The 20,657-nt window shown below is 38.2% G+C and overlaps 3 protein-coding genes across 5 annotated transcripts; 2 read left to right on the top strand and 1 right to left on the bottom strand.

The window, feature by feature from the left end:
* The first annotated feature begins 1,677 nt into the window (after positions 1-1,677).
* LOC111271449 (uncharacterized) lies at positions 1,678-11,435 on the top strand. Its single transcript, XM_022852245.2, has 4 exons — positions 1,678-2,045; positions 9,779-9,962; positions 10,177-10,305; positions 10,656-11,435. The coding sequence occupies exons 2-4, from the start codon at positions 9,842-9,844 to the stop codon at positions 11,183-11,185; spliced, it is 780 nt and encodes a 259-aa protein (XP_022707980.1). The 5' UTR covers positions 1,678-2,045; positions 9,779-9,841; the 3' UTR covers positions 11,186-11,435.
* On the top strand, positions 2,223-7,856 carry LOC111271446 (uncharacterized). 3 transcript variants are annotated; one of them, XM_022852243.2, is made up of 7 exons: positions 2,223-3,425; positions 4,131-4,169; positions 4,459-4,592; positions 5,071-5,143; positions 5,588-6,345; positions 6,990-7,113; positions 7,606-7,856. In XM_022852243.2, the coding sequence occupies exons 1-6, from the start codon at positions 3,326-3,328 to the stop codon at positions 7,008-7,010; spliced, it is 1,125 nt and encodes a 374-aa protein (XP_022707978.1). In that variant the 5' UTR covers positions 2,223-3,325; the 3' UTR covers positions 7,011-7,113; positions 7,606-7,856. The 3 variants fall into 3 exon arrangements, with proteins under 3 accessions (XP_022707978.1, XP_086829043.1, XP_022707973.1); XM_086972917.1 differs by having other exon boundaries at positions 2,242-3,425; positions 5,588-6,597; positions 6,990-7,194; XM_022852238.2 differs by having other exon boundaries at positions 2,250-3,425; positions 5,588-6,597.
* Positions 11,420-19,289, bottom strand: slmo (PRELI domain containing slowmo). The gene is made up of 5 exons (XM_022852246.2): positions 18,864-19,289; positions 15,824-15,989; positions 15,405-15,491; positions 14,107-14,280; positions 11,420-13,589 (listed from the first exon to the last, which is right to left on the bottom strand). The coding sequence occupies exons 1-5, from the start codon at positions 18,893-18,895 to the stop codon at positions 13,404-13,406; spliced, it is 645 nt and encodes a 214-aa protein (XP_022707981.1). The 5' UTR covers positions 18,896-19,289; the 3' UTR covers positions 11,420-13,403.
* Between the last annotated feature and the right edge of the window lie 1,368 nt (positions 19,290-20,657).

Genomic DNA, 20,657 nt, shown 5'->3' with positions numbered 1-20,657 from the left:
AACGTTTACCCCATTCACGTGCTACGCTTTCACTTAAGACCTCTTTGCTCTGTTAAGACCGCAATGTCTATGACCAAACATACCTTTACTAGCCACTGAAAAACAAGATTTTAACGGACAAAGGCGTCGTCAAAACGAACAAGGATGTGCATTACAAAAAAGTCCAAACATCAAATCCGCACTTCTATCCAACATACAATATTTTGTTGTCGAACAATCAGTAAAATATGTAAATATTTAATCCTAAATTTGCAGCTCACCGTTTTGTGCTATTCGATTGTGTATGAAAGGCAAGAAAACCTATAGAGTTTTTTTTACATATTTGAATTAGAGCATTGACGATTATACTCGTATGCACGGGGTATACCGAGGTGAATGTCTTTCTAGAAGCAGATGAAATAGTTATCGTAAAAATTCAAAGATCATAATTGTGGTTTACGTCCACGAATCAGGCAATTCGGACATAGCGTTTGCAAAAATAGCTTACTAGCTAATCGTTTGTATATGTCCGGTCCTTTAGAACATGAATGAGAAAAACATCAGAGGACTTGCAGCTCTATTCTCAGATGAAAAAACACCATGTATTTCTTAGCATAGTTTAATATGTAGAAAAACGAAACCGCATGATAATATATTATAGTATTAAACTGAAAGAAGAACTCAGTGCACGGACTTATTCATGCAGTTCGTCCGTTGTCGTTTCGGGTAGTAATAGCAGCGTGAGTCACGTTCCGCTTCATCGATTTGTGGTCATGAAAAATCATCTGCATAGGCCATTCGATGCCAATGCCACGATACAATGCGATGCCAACATGACGGCGTCACCAGCTGTTTTAATAAAGCCAGCCTAGAAATTCGTCTAATTTCATATATCAGATTGAACTGAATAACAATAGATTGAGCGGCTGACGTTCGGCCGACCGGGTGAATAAGCAAAGATGTCGTGGTCACACACGGATGATTTGCTAAACAGCATCGACCAGCAGCACCGGGCTTGAGAAAAGGCCGAAGCCAAATCACAAAAAAATACGGTCAGTTAAAAAAAAAAACTTATTGGTTTAAGCGTTGAATGAAATGTGCAGAGCAGCGAAAACGAAAATGCACTCATTGCCTATGTTCACCAGCGCCAATAAGAGGGCATCAAGTTATTACTGTTGATCATAATTATTGTACAATCAAATTTGTTTATAATGAATGGAATAGAAAGAAAATTGCTCAGGCCAAGAAAACGTGTACGTAAGCAGGTCTATATCGACACGAACATCTATAGCATCAGTTCATATCCGTCAATATGTCCGAGCCTGCTGCCATAGGAATCACGCTACGACAGCAACTGTACGAGCAAGAACTGAAGACAACAAAACTCTTAGTTAATGGCAGTAGACGTGAAGATACGCGCTGGAAGCAGAAATCTGTAGCGTACGAATTATATGTGGACGGTGTAAGATGACAGATCTAACGAACATGGGTTATATTGAATATGGCAGCGGTCTATGCGAGTTGGGCCCGACTCGTACGTCGAACGGACGAGTAGTGGAAAAGTAGAAAAAACGTTTATTCGACGCCACTTTATAATCCCAACTAGCTACACAGGATTGGCCGTTGTGCTTACCGCCTGTTTGGTGTTCCGTTCAGGGTGGTAAGGGCGAATGTGTAGCGAAGGAGGTCAGAAAGACTGATCCGTTTGCGACGGTCCACTCGTATGCGATCCAAGAATGACTGCGAAACCATGACGAACCAGAATGAGGAAACGCGAGCGACATATGAGCAATAACTGAACGAACAACAGCCGATGAATGAAAAGTCGTCATGCAGAGTGCATCAGTGTGTAGTCCCGCCGAAAGGTGCCCATAAATAATGCTATTACGTTGTGATTTCTGTTAGCACTTAATAACAGACGTGTAAAAAAAATTACAAGGCAACACGTTAAAAAACATTCGATCGAATCCTCTAGAGTTACGTGCAACATTTGCCTGCTTATGCGCCCAGTGGGGCGGCAGAATTCGTTGTGAGGACAAATATAGGACTATAGAAAGAAATCAACGGTAAGGAGCCACATGCACTTTGGTAAATGTAACACTAGTACCCTACTTACATCTGTATGTATGTATGTCAATAGGTTAGGTTTAATGCTGTTGATGAGCGGTTTAAGGTGTAAGCCGTATCGGCCTTAGGCCGGCGGTACTCAGTGCTATGTGCAACGCTTACCGCTAAAAGGAAAGATATCATATTGGCGATACATCTGCAGCGTTCGTTAAGCAACACGATTAATTTTACCCCAGTCACTCACATATTGATTTTCTATATAAGGATCTCCTTATAAACTGCACACAAGGACTGTAACGTCAGATGTGATTCGGCATACTTGCACACGCTTGAAGAATATGTTTTCCAGAACGCTGAGATTCTGTTTCTCCTAATTTTAAGGCAATACTTTATTTCGAAAGAATTCTATAACTATGCCCGCCGTAAGCGATTTGAGTTTAGTACGATTGTTTATTTGATAGCTCGATTTACACTTTCCAGAGAGTCGGATGTACATATAAACTGTACTCGATGAGCCTAAGTAGCTTATTCAAAATTTAAGGTGGCCACATCAACGAAGTCGCGTGGAACACAGACTAATCCATTTGCTGGTTACTGAGCAGGCCGATAATCAAACTCGTATATGCGTTTACTTAGTATGTAAATATACAGCGATTCGCCCAAATATTCTCAATAGCGAAATTTGTACGGAGCAAAATTGCCTTTACTTCAGCAATTTACGCAGTTCACGATTCGGTCAACAATGAAGGATAATTGCTTTCTTATTACTTCTAGATGGTTGTTTTTGTTTATTAGCAACACCTTTAACCCATTTGCGTTAAATAAAAATGACCAGAAAAGGGCAAGTACGAATTAAGGCTCTGTATATGATTTAATTCTATAATCCTTGGCCAAAATAATTTGCCGAATCCCTGAGGCGAACAAAAGAGAACTAGAAAAACTTGTGTGATTAAAAGAAATCGAGATGCATTTGCACCTGCACACTTGAATAGCTTAGCCTATGAATGGCCTTAATAAGTACGATGTCTACTGAGGGAAAGGCATCCATTAACGCCAAACGAGGTGAAATTAAGCCAACGACTTTTTCACTCAATATAATTAGATAGTTAAGATTTACGCTAGTTATCTTCTACTTCAACATTTCAAGTGTTTCCATTTGAACGTGCATGCAACGCGTCACCGATAACAAATACGCCATAAAACACATAAAACACATCGTCAACCTCGTTGATAATGGTTAGTACTTAGTTATTTTTTAACAGTTCTTAAGTCCCCTAAAATGACGAAGTTTGTCTCAATAGCGTTGGGTCTAGTGGCGATTCTGTTTAACGCTGTCTTTGGCTACCCAGTGAGCATCAGCCGTGTATTGCAGAACCTCCGTAAGTGCTCATTTAGCAATGCTCAGCTTGATTCCCTGTCGTTAGATCGTGTCTGATATGCTAACACAAATAAGCGAGGTGGTGCGATCAAAGACGGAAGTGGAATTATTGTGCAGGTGATGACCGTTCTTTTTCCAGAAACAAATGTGGCGTTCGCGGCGAGTCAAATTGCTACTGATGCAAGGAATTTGGCAAAAAAAAAAGAAAAAAAAAACTAAAATGCGGAATTCAGTTCTATTCAAGGTGCAGCGTACGCATTCCTGTTTAACGTCTGCAAAAAGCATGTGGAAAGTTGGCTCTCAATCTAGTACAACCTTTACAGGAACCTGCAATCACTTTAAAATTTAAAGTTGTTTCAATATTAAATTGAACCGAAATTAAAACTTTCGCAAAAGCTATTTGATCTGAGCTACGATGATTGAACTTGGTCGTGGCCTGTTATTGTTAAAATGAACTGCTCGCGACAACGGGTACACCTATTCGTTTTCTTACTAGTTATTATCCTACACTTCGTTCAGCGGAATTTTCCCGATGGTCAGGCGAAGATTCGTTTTGGCCAAGCAAAGGTCTTGCTAAACAGCTTCTAATACGACAGGTTATCACATTGTCGAATTCGACCATGAACCATATTAAGAGACTATCGATCAATGTCAGGAAGCTTCGGCCACTCGAATACTGAAATTAACGGTTTTGTTTTATACGCAGTTCACGACGGAAATTCATCGGGCGCTTTCCATGAGTTACGTAAGTGACTGCCATTTACAATGTAGTTTTTGTGTACCACGCTTAATTCATGGATTCGTAGGCGCGCGTATATGAACTAGGATCGAGTTTTTCGTATGGGAGCGGATTTTCTGAAATGGTATAGCTGTCTTATTATTTTAATTATTAAGCAAATTATTATTTGAAAAAAAAAAGATTACTAGCTTTACTCTCCTGAGTAGATACGCGCAATTAGCTATGATGTAAATTATCATGCTGAACAGCAGATCATCTCGGATATCTAATAAATTGTGGTTTTTTTCTTCTCTAGAAATATCGCAAGGGTACAAACGACAGGCGAGTCCAGAGTTTACTGACTGCATCGAATCAAATGTTCATCCGTTCAACATACTTTGCTCGACCTATGACGGACACAATTATGGGATCATTCATGCGAGCAAAGAGGTTGTAAAAGTTCTATTCATCCTTTTTCAAATGTTTTTTTTTTACAAATCAAAAAAAAATTTAATATTTAAGCTCTGGTTTTCATTTGTAGCTGGTTCTAATTTGAATGAGAGTTGACCGTTGCATTTAATTAACAATGAAAACCTTGGCATCCTGAACATGTTGACGGTTTCAACTAACGGCCTGCGATTGATCATTAGTTTCGCCAATATTTTTGGTGCTGATAATCGATGTTTACGGTGTATACGGATTCATTCAATATTCAAACACAGATCTGTGTCGGAAGCAAAAATGTTGTTTTTTTTTTTCACTAGTTAAAAAATAGGAGTTCAGTGATTATATAATGGTTGAGTATGTGCTGCACTCGATTCGTGATGAATGAACTTCCTTATTGATGTTGTCATGTCGAATTTTGCGTGTCAGACGCTGATCTTCTAGTCTATCTAGTCTAAGTGACGTTACCTTGTTTGCATGAAAGGAACGTGACCTTCTGTCAGAAAGTGAACCGACAATTACAGCAAGCAAAGCTCCTAGCGTACGCTTACGTCCAGGTGAGAAAAGCATTTAATAAAAGCTTTTTTTTTTTTATTGTCTGCAGAATTCTATTTTAAAACTGTATTGTACTAGTTAGATTAGAAAGCGTAAGTCTAAAGCATTGAATCAGATTGCATGGAGAAGGATTACGTTGATCAATTATTTTGATCAAAACGAACCAAGTATTGGTTGAATCGCAAATCCTTACTTGGATTTAATTGATGAACCACGTCTAGGATACTCTCATGATATGCAAAACCAGCTTTTATCACTCCAGTACCATAGTCATATCTAGAAAATTGTTGATTAATTTTCCGACTCTATTCATGATGTTATAATGGTGGCAGAAGTGGTGCTGTTACAAACTTCTATGTAGCTTACTGTGAATTGATTATTATGCATATGCCGTTTATATTTTGAAACAGATATTTACTAATAAAAGGTAACTAATTTCTAAATAGGACCAGGGAAGGCGGTTAATAATAACAAGCAAGATAACCTGAAAGGGTCAAAAAATAATGAAAAATCTAAAAATAAAGAATCATCCCCGAAAAACGAAAAACTAGTGGGACAGCCAAAGCTTGATCTTGATAAATTGACGTCAAATGACCTCAAATCAAAAGGCGGAAATAACATGGACAGGAAACCGATGCCTGAAAATAAAAGCGGAAAATCGTACAAAGACGGAGTAACAGGTAGAAATGGGCACTGGGATAACAAGGTGGACCTACTGCCGAAGCAAATACCTGCGGATACAACAGTGGATCACCAGGAGCAACAGAAGAATGTGAAAAGTCAGGAAAAAAATTCGTATGTCCTTTCAAATGAGCCGAACGAAAACCGAGATAGGCATCAAACGGAACCAAAACAAAAACCAAACAAAGAGTATTACTCGGGTGGGTCCGATACCAGCGAAAACCAGGACCTAGAGGACGAAATACTCATTCCACCGAAGGCACCTAGCTTACGAGAGAAGTCGTTCAAGACCCTTAACAAAATAAACGCATATGAATACCGGGATGAAGACCAGATGAGTCCCGACCAAAAATACCCGGATGAAGACGAGGACAAAGAGGAGCCCACTGGAGAAGATTACTCAAATGAGTACCAGGTAGAGCCGGAAGTAAAAGAGGAAATGTCGGCGATGCCGAAGGCACCGCATACATTCAAGCCTCCTGAGACTTTTCACCATCAGCCATGTGCGAAGCCCATAAAAACGGTGAGCTCAAACAGGGAGCTGTACATGACTCCACAAGAACCAAATACAGACGAAAATTTGGAAGAACACGAGGTAGGGCCTGACGTAGATGAGAATCAAGGCAAGCACCAAGAAGCTTCAGGCTTAACTAAAGAAATTCAAAAAATTATTCAACGTCTAAGGAAGGGCAATCGTGACTCTCCAAAAGGAACGTTGTATTGCGTAGATCCTTCTAAACCTCGAATTTTTTACCTCGTCAAGGTCAAAACACAGGTGCGGTGTTTTTTGTGCCAGTTGTAATCTAGACGTCACTCTACGAAGATACGGTCTCTAAGTTCAAAGTTTGTCCCTATTATTAGTAGGGCATATTTCGTCTTTGAATAACGCTTTTCCTTGTAAATTTTATTGTCTTTAAGAACCTTACTTTAGTTACCTTAGGGTACTCTGTTAAGAAGAAACGGCGGCTCCCGAGTGGGCATAATGAAATGTCTAGTTTCTTTATGCCCACTCTGGAGCCACTCTAGTGGCTCCAGAGTAGAATGGATAAGCAATATATTATCGCGCTTCTATAATCAGTTCTTTTATTGCTCATTATGGGACAACTTTTGAAAACCTTAACAAGGCTCACTAATTTTAACATCCCTTTCGTAACTTTGCTATGGTAGAAGGATAAAGCAAGCACGTAGAGGCGCAGGTCTCGCCGAGCCACTACCGAGTTGCTGAATGCCCGATTTCCTATTTGCCCATAAAGCGGAGTGTCCGGCGGAACCGGAAGATTGAAAACAGATGGTCAGTCTTAAAAATCGAGTATTAGAGCGCAACCTTACATAGTGCGGCTGCCGACATACTTTTTTCATTAAATTTTTACTGGTAATTTGCCACGTTCTATTCCACCCAGGGTTGATGTTATCCGCAATAGCAATATAATAGCAATAATTTTATATATATAATTACGTGTTACTTTTTTTAACATAAAGGTACATGCTTTCCGCATAAAAATCATGTTCATCTTGTCATCCTTATAGGATTTTTTAAATTTAAAATGATATTTTATATCATATCTTTAAAATTTAAAGATATAAAATATCTAAAAGACATAAAAAAGATATAAAAGTAATATTATAAATTAATAAGGTAATATTTAATATATATTGACTATTTTTTATACGTTCCTAAGCACCGAGCAACACGTAAAAGCGGTAACTTAAATTTTCTTATGAAAAAAACAAGTAATAGAAGTAAATGCTTAGCGAACTAATCATCCTGAATCGTGTTCCGCAGGTGAAGGATCCATAATGTATTACCGATACCTGAGTTAATCATTTACTGAGGTTCCTTTTGCATTGATCGTACTATGCGCCGCCGTGTATCTCGCAGTTGCTGAAATACATTATGAAGTTAACGGGTTTACTGCTGGCGTCAAAGGAAGCGCTTGCAGAAACACCGCTTCTTACAAATCTACAAAAATATGGCTCGCATATATCCACGCGGATCGAAAGTTGATCAATATTAATAAACAAAATACCACTAAATCTTAACCAGTGTTGTCAGTGTCTGTGAGAAAACTAAGCGTCGCGGCGGCAGAATAGCAAATACAAAAATACTTTTACCCCAATATACCCCAAAATATAATCTAGGCATTAAACCTGCAGTTCGAACCATACAGTTTTGCTGGATCAACAAGACATGGAACGCTAAATGTTTTTTTTTCCGATGGACAAACCACGCGAACCCGGCTGCACGACTAATGTATTTGCTATGCTATTGTAGATAACAGTACTACTACAGGCCGTAGTGTGTGGAGGCTACACACTGTATTAATTATATGCACGCGCTGAGCTGTCCTCCAAATGATTAAAATGCCTAGTTACATGAAACAGATCGTGACTGCTAAATTATTAGCAATACGAAGGCACACGTTTGTACCACTGTATTATTGATGAACTCACAGGAAGCACCCTGGTTAAGGAACAATGCATCCAATGATTTCTTTTAAATATTACTGTGTAGTTATGTGCTGGGCTCTACTTACGAGATAACTGGGTTAGTGAAACGATGCACCGGGTATCTTTGATGGCAATTTTTTTTTAATTATTGTTATTAAAAAATACCTATTACTAATGGTTGTTATATCGAATTTCATTTTCTATAAGATGGCAAGCAGTGCGGATATGACAGTGCAGTAGTGCATACCTCACGTACACATTGGTTGGCCTGCATTTAACAGCACAAGCTCTCCATCGGTTTGTTTAACGATAATAATAAAAAAATTGACATTTTAGTCTTACAAGTAGTGCCTTGAATCATTTTTTAAATAAGTACCTTAATAGTTTCTTCCGGTTTGCTTCTTTACTTACGTCCTTCGTTGCTGATTTTTAAATTAGGGATAATTATAGAAGATCAAAAGTGCAAATAAAAAAAAACAGTATCATGTGCATGATGTATGTACTACATTTCCAGAATGGGTTAGCGATATATGATTAAAGAGTAGCAAATGTGAAATTACTATAAGTGAACCTTTAAATACCAAAATCAACAATTGTCGAGTGATCTAAAGGAATAATAATAAGGAGAAAATTCAAAATTTAAGTTTCGGGAGCTTTATTCGACGTAAAGGACACATTTGGCATATCCTAAAGCCGGAAATGTTGAACAAAAGTCTGTGTTTGAACCGATTCATTATAGTGATTGCTTTACGTTAGGCGGGACAGAAAATACATTTGTTGTAAATTTGTTCAAAAATAATTCTCATGAGATATTCTCATGTGACAAGTGTGATGAATAGACGAATTGAGAAATATTCCTTATGCCATAAGGTAACTTTCAAATTACATCGAACATCCTTGTGCGCTGATTTTTTATGACCCGTTATGAAACTGCTGCGTGTAATTATTAAGAACCTTAAACGTTGCTATGTACGCCTACAGTGAAGCACATGCATATTACTGTTACTTCTCACATAACCACCATTTTTGTCGTAACGCGTTCTTGCAAACGCTTGTTACGATTAGCTCAGCATTGTAGTTCGGAATGAAGAAGCTCTTGTAATTAGCTAATATAATTTTTATTGCTGAAAGCTAGACAAAATTTAACTGAATGACACAATTCTTTGATATATAACCCTGTAACAGTGAAAATTATTTTACACAATAAGGCAACAACGACGCAGAACAGAATTGCATTGTCGTTTCCTGTTCTTAGTTCCTAAGCTAGCCATGAATAAGCCTAGTATAGAAAGCATGGATGCGTATTCCGTTTACTCTTTTTCCACATCATTTTCTTAAAATAAAAGTGTTCGGATACATAATTAAGCGGGTGCTTGCATATTGTTCACAGCATGCTTTCTTACCCTAGAAAACTAAATTCACAACTAATGCTTATCTCACTCGAGCTACTTAGTTTGTTATCTAGTCCGTTTAAATAACCGCATATAAATTTTTGCACACTATTTCAGGGAATAACGAAAAAGTCAAATGCTGTTAGAGGAATTATAAACACATCCAGTGAGTGAAAAAAAATGGCCACTCCTTGCTTCGACTCAAGATCTTTTGTTGTTATAAACGTATTGTTAATTTCATTATGGAACGTTGCGCAAGCTGCACCTATGAACGACTTCAACAAAGGTCACAGTCAAGAAGGTTAGCAGATTCTAAAGTAAAATACATAGGAAGATATTATGCGAAACGATTATTGATTAACCCGAGATAATTATTAATTATCTCGGGTTAATCAATAACCGGTTATTAAAGTTCGCTAATCTTTTGTCTAAATTTCGCTAATCGAGTTACTCGTAATAAATTTATATATTGCTGCACAAATATGAGTTAATAAGTGGATATTATGTTGTCATAGGGGTGATTCTGCCAGATGGATACGAACTGACGCGCTGCTCAAGGATTGCAAGTCAAAATGATTCACGCTTGCTGGTATGTTTAGACACAAAAGAGGAACCCGTGTTATTGACTATTTCCTCAGTCAAAGGTAAGTAGGATACCGTCACAAAGAAGCATTATTTAGAAAAATTCATTTTCATACGGTGCTGTTTAACAAAGCTTGTTTAGCAACATAACATTGGTAATACTTTTTTTTTTTGAAAAATCTGTAAAAACGGCTTTTGAAGCTATACGCCAAACTTTTTCGCGTTACGGCTAGTATTTTTGCCATATTTGAGTATATCAGCACTGTCGGCAACCTTTTGAAAGCGTTGTTATGGTAACTATGAACATGTGCTATTGCTTTAAACATCAGGATTGGTAAATAGCTACACTATGGGAATAGCTAAAGACAATGTTTTAAAAGAAATTAAGCAATTACTTATATTGCAATTTCAGATTTTTCTTCATTTACTGCCCGAAATCAATCGCCTCCTCAAAGCAAGTACCTTATCGCACCGCGAACAAGCCATTTTGTGCCGTCTTTCCTCCGCCGATGCTTACCAGCGCCGCCGATAAATAGAGAACAACGTGATCATTCCATACCTAGATTGGCAGAATCCCAAAATAATCGATTGCACCGTAGCTTTTTCAACTGTCACGACAGCACTACAGAGTATGCTACATTACGGGTTGGTCTAGCACATCATATATTACGGGATAAACGGTGGATCGAGGTTGTGGTAGTGGATAGCAATAATCGTCAAATAAGCGGGACCAGCGGCGAAAAAGAAGGTCTACATCACAAAAGTCCAGCCGTAAAGGCTTTTAATAGTAGCTCCCATATTTTCGACACCCACGAAGCAGACAATCAGAAAACTATTACAGAGCAAGCTGACGACGCCGCTAGCGTAGGGGAACGTACTGACTGTGTCGACGAACATGACCCGAACTGTGATCTGGAAAGCGCTCGCAATGAGGACAATTGAGCGTAACTGGTAAATGAACATGCCGTATAACCAAAACTATTAATTACAGCTACTATTTAATTCTACTTCATTATAACTACTTTAACAGTATCTGATGGCAGTGCTACTGATATTGTAGTCACGTCGTATATGCGATACATTAAATATATTGACGAGCTTAATGTAGTTTGGACATAGACAAAAAAAAAAACAATTCCTAATACAAATACCTAATAGAGGAATAAAGTGCTGGAATAAGATACCAATAACACAGCACGTTTGTTTATTTTATAATACGAAGATATATACATATATATCATCATACGAGAGAATCGGTTCTATCATTAATATACAGAGCATCAAACAGCAGTGGTCTGACTCGTCAAATATAACTAGGATGAGGTATCTAACTAGCACATCACCACTGTCAAATATATACCTCTTCGTTTGCAAACTCTCAGGTTATCACTGATTTTCACCTTAGTATTTGCAATATCATACACTGCTTCCAATTCTAGGAAAGTCTTAATATTCCCGCTTCTATCAGGAAGATTGTGAATGACAACCATTCAATCAATATTGGACTCTCCGGACGACATCTCACATTCGCTGCTTGTTAACATAATATCTAAGAATGAACAATAAGTAATTTGTTAGCTAAAGGCAACCTTATAGAGTAAAACAAATATCACTTTAGTTCAGCGAGTATGTGCCCTTTTCATGTTACCAGTAAGCACTGAATTTCGGCGATTTTATATTGAATTGCTAACTTTTGAACTTCATAATTGTAGAAATATGAACAAAAGGACAAATTGTAGAAATATGAACAAACCGACAGTCCAACGAAATTCAGCGATAAAAAAGAAAACGTTAGAGATCTGTTCCTTCGCATCCATCGTTGGACAATTTGTTTAGCAAGTTGTTATACAGCAATCTGTTAAAAAACGCTAATAAAACCGACTTAGGGTTCAAGTCGCATTCTAACACATGCTCAGATACTCGGCACCACTACGCGTCTTTTTCGTATTTTCCTTGTGAATGATCTACAGATCTCTAATCACTTTGACTTCTACTCCTGTTTCTCACAGTATACCAAGAAAACACCAAGCAATACTTTTTATGCATTTAGTAGACGTTGGTGTGCTATTAGCGAGTTTTTGTCGCTTCAGCTCAGCTTAGTAGAATAAAAGCTAAAAATCACGATTGTGAAGGCTGTGCCGGTGTCACACAGCATGGCTCGAAATAAAGCCAGACGGTAGGAGTGCTCATCAGTCAATACATGCAGTTTCTTCAATTGACAGCTAGTCGATTTCATCTACCACTACAGAAATTGAGCAAGCAGCCGACCAGAAGCTTGAAAGATGAAAGCGCTCCGTTAGTGAAGTAGATTCGCTTGTTAAAACGATCGTCTCAGCCCTACTACTTTTCCCACTTTTCATGTTGCAGAACAAATAGTATAGTTTTTTCTACATTTCACGTGTTTATTTCTCTCCCAAATGTCACTGACCAGAACGTATGTAAAAGCTCCTATTACTTAAGCGTCTCATTCAACAACAGCCATACTTAGACACGTACACATTCAAGTACTCCTCTAAGATATTATAAAGATTATTTCTATTAATACGTAATATATTTGTTTTCACTTTTGTCCGTTTCTAATCTGTCCTTACTCTGGCTAGGTTTCCGCGTATATTCAATCGCTTTTCAAATTATTTACCCTTCTCTTTATGTGCGAACAATTAACTCGTAAACCTTGGCCATTCCGAAAGTATCCTTACGTACTCCTCCCGGAATCAATTGGAATATTCCTAACTCTGAGTGCGCCTGAGGGGCATAGTACGTCTGCGTGCCCCTCCAACGTATGCGACGAATTCGGTCCATGTTATTGTATAGGGTGTTTGCGTGTCTTATTGTAGTTCATTATTGCGAATTTTTTCCTTCCTCATATTGTTACATGGTTTCCTACGTGATTCCATGCGTCTTGTTCTGTCATTGTCCTGCAGCTATTAAATTACTCACGCGTCCTCTTCCACCTTTAACCATCGCTAATTTAAAGGTCTTTCGTGAGGGCTTCACTCCGGTGTACCTCACAACTGAAGAATAGTTTCTGCTGCGGCCCACACACATGTATCTGGAGCGGTGTTTTTCTCTTTTTGGGTAACTCGTGCTCCAATCTAGCTTCTCAATTATTTGTTACTGTTACCTAAGTACTAATTTAAGATCCTAAGCTGGCTAAAACCTAGCCTCGGAACCACGAGAACCATCCTTGAGGCTGAGGAGCTTGTTCTTCTGCCCGTAGAGTTACCAGACCCTCCACCCGAGACGCGACATTTTTCGCTCCTGTTGCAATATCGTCGACAGAGTGTTTTAATTCGCCGATCTCCTCCTTGATTTTTGATATGACTAGTTCCATTGCTTGCCGGCCCTATGAAATGGATCAGACAAATGTAAAAAAAATCTTGTAGAGTCATCGTTTGCACAAAGGTATCCATAGGTACGCATATTTAACGTATCTGCATTTATATCCATTGCATTTTCAAAAATCTATCTCAAAAAACCGACACCACGTTATGCCTACAAAAAATAGCTGGGCATTCTGAATAAACTATATTAGATATTAAGTGAGTCTATATATTCAGAGAGTAGGATAAATAATCGAACAAATGCAACAATTGTGTAGTGTACAATATCAGTACATGGTACCCGTGATAGAGCATCTATGAGGCCACTTGTATTGCTGTAATCCATTCTTTTAGCTTGCCACAATAATTTTACAAGTAAAGGATCAGAGGAAGATTCTTTTATCATGGTCAAGTGTGGTACGAATTTCACCAAATTGGCCTTGAGATTTTGCATATTCGCAATAACATATTTAATAACGATATTTTGGCATATCTGAAGTAGTTTTCTTCGATTACTTCGATAAGTAATTAGGTAAGTACCTTTGTAGCATTGTTGGAAATAGATCCCGCGATGAAACTCTCGAGATGGCTGCTAAGGGGCACTCCCTGAATAGTCACAACGGCCTCCTGTGTCATCAAGGTACAGCCAGGCTGGGTCGGATGCTCGGTATACGTTAAGCGTTCAACGAGATTTAGTTCTTTGCTAAAATTCAACTGAAATAATAAGAATAATAATAATATATGCGTATAAATTTGCTATGATCCTTTTAATCAAGCTATATGCCCGTGAATTTTTAAATGTTGGTGGTCCTAACACGCCATGTAAATAATTGTGCATATTTTAATTTAGCTAGTTAATAAACTTGTAAGCGATTACACCATGAGTTAGACAATTAGCGCGCGAATTTTTACAACATTATTGTAACCTACTATTGACTGTCTTCTTTTTTTACTATATTATGTTACAACATTCCTCGATCAGTATGAGGTGGCATTAGGGAACGACGAAAGCAAAGGTAAACTATCTTAATGCAAAGGTGAATTCATATGAATGAAAGGTAAAATTAAAGTTTGGCAACTAGCGAAATCCAGTAAGTAATGTCACTATTTAGTTTTATCAAATCTGGCAGTTACGCCAACAACGAAAAAACGACACTCAAAATGTCAAACCGAGGCTGTACTTCGGGGTACTCATCTGAATTAAGATATATGCCGTCAAGTAATCACGATAATAGCGAGTGAGTAGACCTCACAGAATGCTTTCATTCAAACGCAGCTTACGAAGTACTTGCGAACCTTTCAAAGTTACTTAATTACAGTAAAAGTTACCAGCAGCCGCAGGACCACTAGATCTTATAGATTCACCAAAACAGGAATACGTGTTCTTTTGTATCAAAGTACAGCGACCCGACGGTCAGCTAGCAGTTGTCCTAAAAGTTGGCCTTCAAAATGCCCGTTAAAGGGCTTTTTGTGCGTAGCGAGTCATGTCTAAACAAAGCCAAAAATTGCCATAATCGTAAAGAAAAAATACGATAAAAACAGAACTAAACAATAGTTTTGCAATACGATTACATAGAGACATACACATGGGAGAAGTAAATACGTATGTGAGATCTTTCTTTTGTGAGGCTTTAGATTTTCCGGTATTAACGTTCCCAAATATGATGCACGGTAAAGACATACAAAATCTTTTGGGATTTCGCATTCTAACGCTCTAGTTAACTAACTGTAAAATAACACAATGTTTAAATTTGCTATCATATACTAGCTTCCACTGGTATTATGAATAACCTCATATCAGTATCACATGTAACACACGTACATGAAAAGGCACTTACATTTTTTGACATCATCGTCATGACCTTTTTCTCAGGATCGACAACAGAATGTTCACTTGCATAACCCAACTTATCACGCCCAAACACCTGAGATAAAGTAAACGTTAAGAGAAAATAAAGACAAAACAAGAGACAATGAAACAATAATGATAAAATTTACGTTAAATCTGTAAAATGCAATTTCCGTTTGAAATTGGCGCCCATGTAGTATGCAGTACTTCTATAATTATTATTACGAGCGTTTCTCTTTTATGTGATCTTCAACTGTGCTAAACAAATGTGTAGACGCGAGGGACAGGTACACCGTGATTCCAGTAGTAGCATACAAAATGCTATTCTATATACATATGTAAAATATGTATCCTAAAGTTGAAAGCAAAGCTTCTGTAAATTGCTTTCCGGCATATTAGGACACTAACCGGCCGGGCCCAAGCGGGAACGCCCCATTTCGTCGTGATGAGCCTATGAGAATGCAGCTGGCCTCCGTGAACGTTCCGATCAACGATGTCAATCGCTACCACTGAAGGGTTCAAGGGATTCGGATATTTTCTCCACGCAGCCTGCGTCACAACCTCCCATGGGTGGCTGATAACCGAATAAAAAAACAGGCAAGCTATAAGACATCGCCTATGTAATCGTAACAATAAATGTATAAACTATAGATTTCGATTCTGTTTGCCGCCTTTCCGATAAAGACACATTATTAGTACTTCTCTGCAATGGCTATAAAACGTGCTCATTTCCAGTCAATAAATAATATAATATAAACTGTGTAAACATTCGTGCAAAGTATGTAAAGAACTCTCGTGTATTCAAAACAAAAAAAGATTTCCTAGGTTTTGCTCGTGTCTTGCCACTATGGCGAGCTATCCGAGCCTGGCTGTCGGATTTTAATTGTACCTAGGCTGTAAATCTTAGAAAAACGATCAAAAATTCATGGGCATCAATTTCTCTCAAATAGTTTTAACTACAAAACAAAAACTGCGCATAATCACATATCGTTGCCGCGAACTTATAGAACATATGGTGCAAAGATAAAATAGATTTATTAACCCTACTATACCCTATACCAAACCTAACCCTAAACGAGTTATATTTTAAAAGCTTTTTGCAAACTAATGTTTCCTAGCGATGAGACTGATTTTTATTCGACAGATATTTACTCAGCATCACTCCACTAAGCGCCAGCATTTTATTACAATAATAGCATCTCGAGTTGCTTCTCTTACCAAAGAAGCACATGTCTATATATAATGTTCTAAAACAAAAACGACCGTACGTAATTTTGTTCCAAGCGACATTCACTACTGCACCGTCAACAAGTTGCATTGTGGAACCTCTGCACCACCGTCGGCTATCGATCAGCCCATTCTAATGCGAAATAAAAACTGCTCTCTCCAGTGGCGTCATCTGTCTCCTGCCACCGATAATGCTTCCTCCGGTGCAGTTATGTTAAATTTAGCAGTAATGCTTTTCGTACTCAGAATTTTGAGGAACTTCTATTAAGCTGCACAGTGCATTTAAATCATAGGAGTGAATACTTCTCACTCTATGATTGTTTCTAAGTGCGTAGGGGTGTGCACGTAAAGGCTCATATGGGGTTCTCTAGTAATGCTTTGCCAGTGACCGTTGGCCACTTCAGATGCGCATTGTAGTTCGCACAACGCAGCTTTTTCTGCAGGTTTGATTTGGAGCAGTAATTTTAGAAGGTTCGTTCAACACTAGAAATCCCCGTGTCCTCTTGAGCCCGTGATAAGATCTCGAATACGCTCTCTGATGTAAGGTTTGATATGTATAGAACGTAGTGGAATGATTAGTTGTGACCCTTGAGCTCGAACAGGTCAAAACGAAAGACTAAAGGTCATAAAAATTTAAAAAAAAACGATCACATTAAGTCACACAATTGTTTTTAAGTTAATTTATCGCTATAAATAACATGCACCATGAATACGGCACTAAAATGTGCATTTAGTGTTAAGTGTATCTAGAACAACAATGAGTTTCGAAAATGAAAGTAATACTTGATATAATTCTCTGATGATACTGCAAACCTAGTAAAACAGGATAAATGTTTACTACACTGGTAGAAGTAGTCCTTAGTGCATGAGAAAATTTAATTCCAATAACTTGGTCATTGTTTTGCACGCAGTAACAATTTGACATTAAATTATATCGAATTTGGATTAGGATCTTGTTAATGCCAATCGTGATAGAACATAATGCGCTGAGTTATCGGAGTTATTAAGTAAACTGCTTTGATCTTATTATGAAGCGACTACGTAACTCATATGTCGAGTTACTCTTTTATCCTCAAGCTGTTGATGTTTGCTAATGGGCCAAAACTCGTAAGTACCCTGCCCTTTCCTTCACTTTCGGTTGTCTGGATATCTGACCTGCCTGAAAAAATCGTTGGACCAAGACGGGGCACCGTTTTTCAGCGTACGGGAAAAGCATGCAAGCTTACATCACTGTTCTCTGTGTACAGTCATTTTCTCATTGGTTCCACGTTAAGTTTGATCATCAGGCTAAAGCTCCAAAGGAACACGAAGAATAAGGCTAAAATTTGAATAGTTAATTCTCGAATCTTGATTGTAATCCCACTCGGTATTATATAATTTAAAAAAATCTTTGCTTCTAAGTAAACTCATGACCAACTAAGACCTACATGCTATATTCAATATAACGAAATATAATGAGAATGCCCATGTATGTTTGACCGAATTCATACAGAGCACTCCGAATCATCTAGCCTTTTTCACCTGTGACAGGAATTGCTACCCCAGCAACGTAGCATTCTCTTTATATATGAAATATATGAAAAAATTAGTGAAATGTTCGGATACATTCGCTTGCAGATGACCTGCGCTCAATGCTGCTCTATGAAAAACAAAGAAAGAAAAGTAAGTACTAGTAGTTAGATTATTGTTATAACCAATTTCTCTACAAAAAGTTAGCTTCAATAGAGGTCTTCTGAGAATATTTTATATAATTCGTCACCCCACAGATGGCGTAATTACGGAAGTGGTATAGTGGCTACAACCGTATACTAGGCTCTGATAGCGTCACGTTACTTTACACTTAACATGTCTGCACTCTTGTGCCTTACTGAGAGTGGACTACCCTACTCTGACTTACAGCAGGTTGATAATGCTACCGGAAACGTTTAGCTTCGCCAAACCCTCGCCAATACTATTGTCTAATCAGCCATAAGCGAAAGCCGCTTGATAAGAACACCGTCGACCATACAAACGTGCTTGTTAGTCACGCTATATGTTCGGACAAAATGTAGCACTCGAAGACGTTTAAATCACTGATATGCGAGTTTACTAGAACAAGAACACCATATAGAAACAAATTGTTCCAGACCCCGTACCCATGCAGTGGTCACCCTCAATATGCCACATGTGACTCCCGCATCGTGACGTTAAAGCTGAAATAAAATAAGGCACTGCTACTCACTTAAAGGTATGCTCTGACGTCCAAATTTTCATGATGATTACACGTTCCAAAAATTGTGACACTTCACTTAGAGAATCACCGCACACTGATCTAAATTAACACCGAACCCAACAGTCGTTCTCTTATCGAGTGTCTTTCGTTAACGTGGAGCTCATGGATAGCAAGAGGAGCAATGGATTTCGGCGCACCCGAAACCGGCTGGAGCAGCTCTCGAAACTTCTTCTAATAAGAATAATAGCAGGGCCAATACTACTTATCACTGGACACAGAGAGGTTGCCTTTACGTTAAATACAGACTCACACACTGCACAACGCTCAGCGGGGGTCTGCTCGCTTGCTCCCTCCCTTATTTGAGCAGCGCTTACGAGTACGAAATAAAACACTGCTCACAGCCAACCTCTTCCTCCCACAGGCGAACGACACTGTTTAGCAAGGTCTCGACACGAAGAATCATCTCTACACTTATCGGCGACCGGCGGCAAAGTGGAGAGAGTTCCCTTTTTCAAAACGTGTGGCGCGCAAAGTGTGAGTTATATTTCCATTCGTTTGTGCCAACCAAAAGTTTAGGTGATAAATACCTATGTAAAAAATGAGCGTAAAAGTCAAGTAAGAAACAATTGCTGTATTCATATAATAAAAATATAACACAGCACAGACACAGATTACTCTAGAGGCTGGGTTATGACGAAACAAGCACATTTCATACACTTCTCTGCTAAAAATCACGTGAAACTATATAATGGCAATTAAATCAAAGTTCTGAAAGTACGTCTGCTAACGAGTTGTCATATGTAGCATATGAATTAAAAGTGTTAAGTAAATTTTTTGGGGGAATTGCGACGTTCCGATGTTGTAAACGTAATCAAATCAATCAATGTCAACCTCCTAGCCCTATAACACATCTATCTTCTTTTCCTAGAACTCCACATTTCAACTTAGATTCCTAATAACAAATTGAGAAAAATTTCTTTTTCTAAAGAGTTAGGGAAAAACTTCAACTTCATCTACATTCGCAAAATTCGATGAAGTGTACAATTTTTTTTTGTATTTGAAATAATCAATCAAGGAACTATAGAATTTGGAAGTTAGTATAGGCCTCCCTGGAAAAAGATGTTAATTGAACTTGAGAGCAAACATTTTCGGCTATATCGTGACATCTACTAGATATTCTCTCATATGTGAACCTTTTATGGCAATTTAGTCTAGACTGACTCGCAATAATTGAGAAATTACCTACAGTGCATCATATCGACTACAGAAGAATCATTAAGCATTGTTGACACACAATAGCTTCCCGCAGTGCAAAGTTTAATCATCGAATCCATCATTGCTTACGTGGAGATATTTACACAATTATCTTAAAACGAAGCTCATTTAGATATATTGCTGTCGTCGACTTTGGTTTACACTCTCAAGTAAAGGAGACACCCGATTACCTTTGGCGTTCACAAAAAATTTCAAATTCTTGTACAGAATATTTGCCGTGCTCAAGAGTGCTCTCAACAACTGGTATAAAATAATTAAGGTGCTTGCTAGAAGATAGTAAATTTAACGTATTTAGTGTACCCCACTGTCCCTCCGTATGAACTTCTAAGATTTTTTAAAGCACCAATATTGTAGGTAATTTCCTGCCCGACCTTTTTGCAACGTCCGTGACGTACAACTAATCGAGTTCATGAAAGTCAACCAATAAGCTGCTTTTCAGGAGTTTTGCAAATTTCGCTACGCCTTTCATTGTCCTGAATGCAGTCGATGAAGTAGATGAAGCGGGATTGCACATATCTCGTTGTGGTA

Source organism: Varroa jacobsoni, unplaced genomic scaffold, assembly GCF_002532875.2.
Source record: "Varroa jacobsoni isolate VJ856 unplaced genomic scaffold, vjacob_1.0 contig00627, whole genome shotgun sequence".
In the NCBI taxonomy this organism is placed as follows: domain Eukaryota; kingdom Metazoa; phylum Arthropoda; class Arachnida; order Mesostigmata; family Varroidae; genus Varroa; species Varroa jacobsoni.
Note: the sequence above shows the minus strand (reverse complement) of the source record. Positions and strands in the feature narration are given on the sequence as shown.